This window comes from Phaseolus vulgaris, chromosome 3, assembly GCF_051622355.1.
Source record: "Phaseolus vulgaris cultivar YP4 chromosome 3, ASM5162235v1, whole genome shotgun sequence".
Taxonomy (NCBI): Eukaryota; Viridiplantae; Streptophyta; class Magnoliopsida; order Fabales; family Fabaceae; genus Phaseolus; species Phaseolus vulgaris.
The window spans coordinates 7,672,028-7,680,740 of record NC_143500.1 but is presented as its reverse complement, the minus strand read 5'-3'; the positions used below and the strand labels follow the sequence as shown (position 1 = coordinate 7,680,740).

General features: G+C 34.5%; 1 protein-coding gene across 1 annotated transcript; it reads left to right on the top strand.

Annotated features, from left to right (window-relative positions):
* The first annotated feature begins 3,094 nt into the window (after positions 1-3,094).
* Positions 3,095-8,398, top strand: AGO7 (Argonaute family protein). Its single transcript, XM_068606529.2, has 3 exons — positions 3,095-3,847; positions 5,403-6,639; positions 6,769-8,398. Exons 1-3 carry the CDS (start codon positions 3,460-3,462, stop codon positions 8,225-8,227), a joined length of 3,084 nt encoding a protein of 1,027 aa, XP_068462630.1. The 5' UTR covers positions 3,095-3,459; the 3' UTR covers positions 8,228-8,398.
* Positions 8,399-8,713: the final 315 nt, after the last annotated feature.

The following is an 8,713-nucleotide window of genomic DNA, read 5'->3' as shown; positions in this document are numbered from 1 at the left end:
TGGCAGGCATATCTCACGTACATCAATAATAAATTAAAGTTTTTTAATTTTGTTAGGTAAAGCAAGTGTAGTCTGATTTCACTTTTTACAACCATATCTTATATCCATCTTGCATACAATGTACAAAAGTTAGCAATAACTGTCACAGTTCAATCTGTAAATAAAGTCTCCATGGAAAATCACTTTTCAATTAATAAACATGCTTATGAATATTTTTATTAAAATAAACTAACTGAACTTTAAAATGTGTTATTGTTCAAACAGTAAAGTGGACAGAAAGCAAGTGTAGATATATAGGAATCATCACAAATTTAGGGTTGGCTAGGGATTAAAGCCTATCATAACTTACACTCTCACTTCAGTAAGTATCATTCTGCCACTTCTCAATTCTAAGCATTAAGTTATATTTTTTACCTCTTTAGTTATTAATGAATCAAAAATTAAATGGACCCAGTTAACAAAATGGCTTTGGAATGTTGGTTTTAGTGACATTAGCCCCTACACAACTAATGGAATATTATATAAATATTTTCACTTTTATAACATCTCACTACTACAATGAATATTAATATTAGTCTTCCAAAAAAATCCACACAAATACTAAAAAAAATACATTAAATAATAATTAGATGATAATTAGAGTTAGTTTAGTATTCCTTTTAATCTTTGTGTGAGTTTTTTTTAAGTAGACTAACATCAATATTTTTTATAGGGACTTTTTTTATTTAAAATGAAGAAATTTTTATTAGTATAGTATAATTTTATCTCTTAATTATTAAAATAGGTAAATTTTAAAAAAATTAATAAAACAAATAAATTATGTCACTTTGACATTATTTTAGTTAAAATTTGATATTCATGGTAAAATGCTACCACTTTAACATAATTTCTATATAATAAAATTATGTTGTCTTGATACGATTTATCTATTTTGATAATTTTTAAAAAATTTATCAATTTTAATAATTAAAAAATAAAATTGTATCATATTAATAAAATCTCTAAAATGAAATCATTTCACATGTCAAGGTTTGATACAGTTTGAAGTTGATTTTGCCCAATGCCAACTGAGGATAAGGGAAAAGGACTAAGCATAAATATGTGTGGTCAATTATTGTTAGTTGATGTTAATATATGGTTTGGATAATTTAGAAATAAGACTGAATTAAACTAAAACCTAATAAGCCATAAAAGAAAGAAGGAATGATGTCATGTCATGAAAGAAGGAAAGTAGAGTATAATTAAATTGAGAGTTAGATGAGTAAGTATAGACAAAATTATGGGAAAAAGATATTGTAAACAGCATTAAAGCCAATAGAGAGTAGTGGAGTTATGTGGTATATATTCAAACTAAAATGATCTTAATGCTCCACACACACAACATTTCCCATCATCACATTCAACTTATGTTTGTCTCAACAGACCCACCACCACTGTTCATGTACACTAAAGATGAGGCAAATGAAAGGATTTAAGATTATACTGAAATGAAGTAAAAGAAAATTAGGAAGAGATAAGCATATATAAGATAGTTTATGATTACTAGTCCTTACTTAGGAGCTTAAATCTTCTTTTCATAGCTGTGAAATGAATCTAAACACTTCCAGGGGAGTTGAATGAAAAGGATCAGAACATGAGGTATATGGGCTTCATCTTCTTATGACAACATTTGAACTAACTCAATACTATAAAATCGATCATAATACGATAATGATAGAACAACCTGAATAATCAACTCGTTTTTTAAGTAGGATCTCGCGAAATCTTTTCTCTTTGTCCTCAATTATATCAGAAAATGATTTGTAAACCTTATTATGACCGTCCCTCATCGGCTGTCCGCGGATTCCATTATCAAGAAGTGTATCCACGGCTTTTTGTACCAATTTCTCCTGACATATTACTAATTCTCCTGAAGTAGATCTACTTATTGTTAATTGATGAGTATTATTCCGATAGATAACTAACTAACTCAATACTATAAAATCGATCAATTTATGATGTAAAATTTGTATTCATTTATATATGAATTATCTCATTTCATATATGAATTGTTCTCATCGATCGATGTAAGATCTCCAACATATTTATTTTTAGAATTAGCTTTTTATTTATTTACTACCTGCATGTATCTTCATGCTTAATTCTTCAGTTTGGAACTTATATTTGACTAATCAAATACTAACTTAATAAAGATTATGCATTTTTAACATGTTTACTTTAATATATAATAAAATAATAAATACAATGAATAATTTTATTAAGAATAAAAAGAACAAATATAGATTGAACCCTAATTTCTAGATAACATATTAAAAATTAAAAAAAAATATAGGATAATTTATTTTATGTAAAATATACATACAATTGTTTATTTATAAATAAAATTAACAACAGAAATATATAATAAAATAACAAAAACTATAGATTAAGTCACTTACATTCAATATATTTAAAGAATATTATACTATTATATCTAATAAGTAATTTGATAAGAACAAATTATAATAAATTCTAAATAATTCTTAGAAATAGACTTTAAAAATTATATTTATATCTATTTATATACTATAAAATTACATTATAATAAATTATTTACAGTAAATTTGTAAATCATAGTAAAAATGATTTGATGGGGTTTGTAAGGTAAACAATTTATAATGTTTTAAAATTGTGTATTTATTTTTGTGAATTTGTGAGAAAGAAAAGAATTGGAAGGTGGAAAATGAAGGAGAGGAGGGTGGTGTGGTGATGACGAAATGAGCAGAGGAGAGGAAGCTGGAAATTGAATGCGTGAATATGGTTTAAGCCTGCAGAAAACAGACAACAACAGTGACATAGCGTAGAGATGATGATGTTTTAGAGCAGAGTGAAAGGAGAGACAAAATGTGAACTAAAAATGATCCAAGTGGAAGATGAAAACCCAATCCCCATAAGCACAAATGGATGTAAAGTAGAGAGAGGGTTGGTTTGGTAATTCCCTTTTAATTTGACTTCCCATTGCATATTCAAAGGAAAAGTGTTGTGTGTTTGACAGTGAGTGAAGGAGCATGTAAGATGGTATAAATGCCCCTAACATCTCATACACTCTTACACAGACAGATTGCAAACTGCATAAAGACAATACCCCTTTGGTCACTGCAATTTTACCTTTACCCTCTCATTTAATGCAACTCAAGCCTACCTGCCACTTTTCTCTCTCTCTTTTTCCTCCTTTTTTTTCCATTATTAAAACATTGCCACCACACCAATCTCCAAGCCTACTGCATAAAAAAAACCTCCACAAGCTTAAACCCAAACTTCTCCTTCCCTTCTTCTCCTCTGTCTTCTTCTTCTTCTTCTCTCTCACCCCTTTATGTAGTTTCTCTTGTCACATCTTCAAACCTCTAGTGAAAACTCAAAACCCATCTCTCTCATATATCTCTCACTTCATTTCTTTTCTTCTATTCTCTTAACCAAACCATGGAAGAGGCAGAGGAGTGCACCAATGCTAACCAGAAATTCACCACCAAAAGAAGGACCTTCAGGAATGGAGCCAACTCTCATGAGCATCACCGCTATCACCACCACCACCACCACCACCACCATCATCATCATCACTTTCAACACCATCATCAGCTGCTACAATACTCTACTCAGCTTGGTTTCTGCAACAACCAGAACAAGTATCAGAGATACTACCCAGCTCTTCTTCCTCTACCTTCTCTTATTCCTCTACAACAGCTTCCTTTTACTCCACCCTTCCCTCAAAACCACATCATCAAATCAAAAACCCATTTGCACAAACCTCCATGCAAACTCAATAGCTCTCCCTCAGATTTTAAGCTCGCTCCACCCCCTCCTTCTCCTGGTAAGCTCTAGCATTGTTTTGTTCCCTCCCTTTCAAACTAACCCTTTTGCTTGCCTTCTTGTTTTGTTAATTCACTACCCAAAGCATTGCTCTTTTGGCCAGCTTGTTTGGTTTTCTTGAAAGAAAAAAACAATTTTCCTTTAACTTCTCTCACAAAAGAAAAAAAAAACCCACCATGGCAATACCATGAAGAAAACACTACTGCCAAGTTCTTTTGCATGTTGCGTATATATTTTTGAAACATTTCATTTGGGGTTGCAATATATATATTGTTACATTTTTAAAGTTCAATCACGAAGGGCTTGGCCCATGTTTTGCATTAGTTTGGTGGTTTTCATGTGAAAGTATAAGGTCTTGCTGGGGAAAACCAGTTTCAGATCAGTGCGCCACTTGCTGCAATTGATGCTTTCTGTCTCAATGTTGATTTTGTCAAAAGTAGTACTCCAGTGTATTCTCTTTCATTAAACAGTTGAACAGTTGTGGGAAAAAAAATGTTCCAACTCTTTCTCTCCATCATAGTATTTCACGATTGAATTTTATTCACTCAACATCTTTTTTGTTAATATTATCTGCAAGCTAGCGAGGTTGAAAGTCTTCCTTCTTTTTCCCTTTTTTTTGGTGCCAGTTGTTGGAAGCCAATATTAGCATATTCTGAAGTACGCTGGATTTTCCTATTCACTATGCTGTCCCAGCTCATGGGACCCTTTTACTTTTCTTTTTCTTTCTTTTATCTGGTGAGTCTGTCAGGCTATCTCAGAAAAAAAAGTGCAAGGGTTGTTCCAGTATTGGTGAATTTGGGTTGGGGATAAATTGTTTCCTTAGCAAAGTGAAGGCCTAAATATGTTAGTAATTTTGATTCTTTAATTTATTTCCTTTTTCTATTCATTCATGCCACCAAAATTTGAAGCTGGAATTCTTAGGGACTGCAATAATGGTATTTTCAAAATCACTGAATCTATTTAAAAAACTTGTCAATACTTGCTTTGCTCTCATTTACATCATGGCTTGCTTAACACTTCTCTGTGCTATTGTAATTATATAGGTACATAGGTATATATATATATATATATATATATATATAGGTATTTATTAGTTTGTATTTAGTTACTTTTAAAAGGAGTGCATGATAATCTTTTTTTTTATATTATCGAAAATAAGGATTTTTAATATAAAAAAATTGTTATAAAAGAAACAACCAATATAATATTTTACAATAAAAATATTTACTTAGATATATAAATCTAATGTACTTATGTAGAAAATTTGAATTTTCATGTGGAAAGAAATGAACATCTAATGAGCATAAGGACTTGTAACTTGAGCTCACCATACTGTTTGGTTGGAAGGAACTGGAGAGAAGGAAGGAATTCTGATAAAAATTATTGTTTGGTTCAAATGTTTAAAGGAGAGGGAAAATGAAAGGCCAGACTTTTGTCTGTGTCTATAATGGAAGGGTTTATTTCTCCTTTACCTCTTCCCCTCCTTTGAACCAATCCATAGGCTGCAAAATAAATTGGAAAAATGATGAACCATCTTGTTTCTTACCCTGACTCAGCTCCAAAGGAACTTCAGCAGCAATCTAAGGCATCCCTTAAAGGAGATGATGGGAAGAAACTCATTCCAGCAAGGAAGCAGCAGGCATTAATTGTTGCAAGGAGGCCAGACTCTGGTGGCCAAGAAGGAACTGTGATCTCTCTTCTTGCCAACCACTTTTTGGTACAATTTGATCCATCACAAAAGATATATCATTACAATGTTGAAATCACTCCTCATCCCTCCAAGGATATTGCCAGAGCAATCAAGCAGAATTTGGTAAATAACAATTCTGCTGTCCTCTCAGGTGCTATTCCAGCATATGATGGGAGAAAGAATCTCTACAGTCCAGTTGAGTTCCAAAATGATAAGCTAGAGTTCTACATAAGCCTCCCTATCCCCACTAGGAAGCTGGCATCACCCTATGAAGAAATGTCTGACTTGAAAGAGAAGCATGAGCAACTTAAACTTTTCAGGATAAATATTAAATTGGTCTCAAAAATCAATGGAAAGGAGTTGACTAACTACTTGAGCAAAGAGGATGATGACTGGATTCCACTTCCACAGGATTATCTGCATGCTTTGGATGTAGTTCTTAGGGAGAACCCCACTGAGAAATGCATACCTGTTGGAAGGTCATTCTATTCAAGTTCAATGGGAAGAAGCAAAGACATTGGTGGAGGAGCTGTTGGATTGAGAGGCTTCTTTCAGAGTCTTAGACCAACACAACAAGGACTAGCTCTCAATGTGGATTTCTCAGTAACTGCTTTCCATGAGAGCATAGGAGTGATTGCATACCTGCAGAAACGCCTTGAGTTCCTTCGGGACCTTTCTCAGAGGAAGACAGCTCAATTAACTAGTGAAGAGAGGAAGGAAGTGGAGAAAGCATTGAAGAACCTTAGGGTCTTTGTTTGCCATAGGGAAACTGTTCAGAGATACCGTGTCTATGGCTTAACCGAGGAGGCTACTGAAAACCTTTGGTTTGCTGACAGAGATGGGAAGAATCTGAGGCTGGTGAATTACTTTAAAGATCACTATAACTATGACATACAATTCAGAAAATTGCCGTGCTTGCAGATTAGTAGGAGTAAACCTTGTTATCTCCCTATGGAGCTTTGTGTGATCTGTGAAGGCCAAAAGTTCCTTGGAAAGCTGACTGATGATCAAACAGCAAGAATACTCAAAATGGGCTGCCAAAGACCTGGAGAACGAAAAACCACTATTGAAGGAGTCATGAGAGGAAATGTTGGGCCTACCAGGTAGTTTAATTACAAGTTACTGTAGTACCATTTTTTTCTTTCTATGGATCCTTTGTTTGTTTACTTTTAGATATTCATACTGCTTTTTGTAGTAGTTTCTAATGTCTAAATATGTAACTATTTTGGCAGTGGTAATCAGGAAAAAGAATTCAAACTCCAAGTCTCAAGAGAAATGACAAAGTTGACTGGCAGAATTCTTTTCCCTCCCAAGCTAAAGCTTGGAGATGGAGGCCATGTTAGAAACCTGACACCCTCGCGCCACGACCGGCAATGGAACCTTCTTGATGGCCATGTCTCTGAAGGAAGTACTATCGAAAGGTGGGCATTAATTAGTTTTGGGGGCACACCTGAGCAGAAGTCCAATGTCCCCAGATTCATAAACCAGTTATCTCAAAGGTGTGAACAATTGGGCATTTTTCTCAATAAGAACACAGTTATTAGTCCCCAGTTTGAATCAAGCCAGATTCTTAATAATGTCACCCTTTTGGAATCTAAGCTCAAGAGGATCCAGAGGACCGCCTCAAACAATCTCCAGCTTCTTATTTGCATAATGGAGAGAAAACACAAAGGGTATGCAGACTTGAAACGAATTGCCGAGACTAGTATTGGTGTAGTGAGCCAATGCTGCCTGTACCCCAATCTCAGCAAATTGAGTTCACAATTTTTGGCTAATCTGGCTCTCAAAATCAATGCCAAAGTCGGTGGATGCACAGTTGCTTTGTACAACTCATTGCCTTCGCAGTTACCACGTCTCTTTCATATTGATGAGCCGGTGATATTCATGGGTGCAGATGTGACACATCCTCACCCTCTTGATGATTTCAGTCCATCTGTTGCTGCTGTTGTCGGTAGCATGAATTGGCCGACAGCAAACAAGTACATTTCAAGAATAAGGTCTCAAACACACAGACAAGAAATCATTCAGGATCTTGGTGCAATGGTGGGGGAATTGCTTGATGATTTTTACCAGGAGGTAGAGAAACTCCCCAGCAGAATCATTTTCTTCAGAGATGGGGTTAGTGAAACTCAGTTTTACAAAGTGTTGGAGGACGAACTTCAGTCAATCAGGTGTGCATGCACAAGGTTTCCTGGTTACAAGCCTTCCATTACTTTTGCAGTTGTGCAAAAGAGGCACCACACAAGGTTGTTTCCCTTTGAAACTGACCAGTCTTCAACTCAAAACCATTTTCTGTATGAAAACATTCCTCCAGGGACTGTGGTTGATTCTGTGATCACTCATCCAAATGAATTTGATTTCTACCTTTGTAGCCATTGGGGTGTGAAAGGAACAAGTAGGCCAACTCACTACCATGTCCTGTGGGATGAAAACCAGTTTACTTCTGATGAACTGCAGAAACTGGTTTACAACTTATGCTACACTTTTGTCAGGTGTACCAAGCCAATTTCTTTGGTTCCTCCTGCCTATTACGCCCATTTAGCTGCATACAGAGGCAGACTCTACCTCGAGAGATCAGAGTCCTTAGGTTTGTTCAGAAGTACATCTACACTGTCCAGAGCTGCTCCTCCAAAGACAGCACCTCTTCCCAAACTTAGTGAAAACATCAAGAAGCTCATGTTCTACTGCTAGTGATAACTCTTGGCCAATGCCATTCGATTTCTAGATAGATTATTTAAATGACATGTAATCAATCAGTTGATATAGCATGTGCAGGATAAATATCAGTGATGCAGAAACAAATTGAAGACCTGTAAGATTTGCATTTTATCTAACTAAAAAATTCTCCTCTCAAAATTCAAACTGCAGGCTGATTAGAAGGCTTTTTCTAACTGTATATTTCTTTTCTAGTTTAACTGAGACATTCATAAATATATTAGTATAATTTTACAATTCTTGTAAAAGTTTAGTAACTTCTGAAGGTTTTAAGTTTGCTTTTAAACATATTGACAAGTAAAAAACATTTTATTGGCTTGTGAGCAAATGGTTGCTACACCAGCATGCTTATCTTAATCCACTGATTCCATGTAATTTTTTCTTACAGACAAATGTTATAGGTCGATATGTTAGTATTTGTTTACCAGAACTCCACTTTATGTTCCCTAGTTCTATGTAATA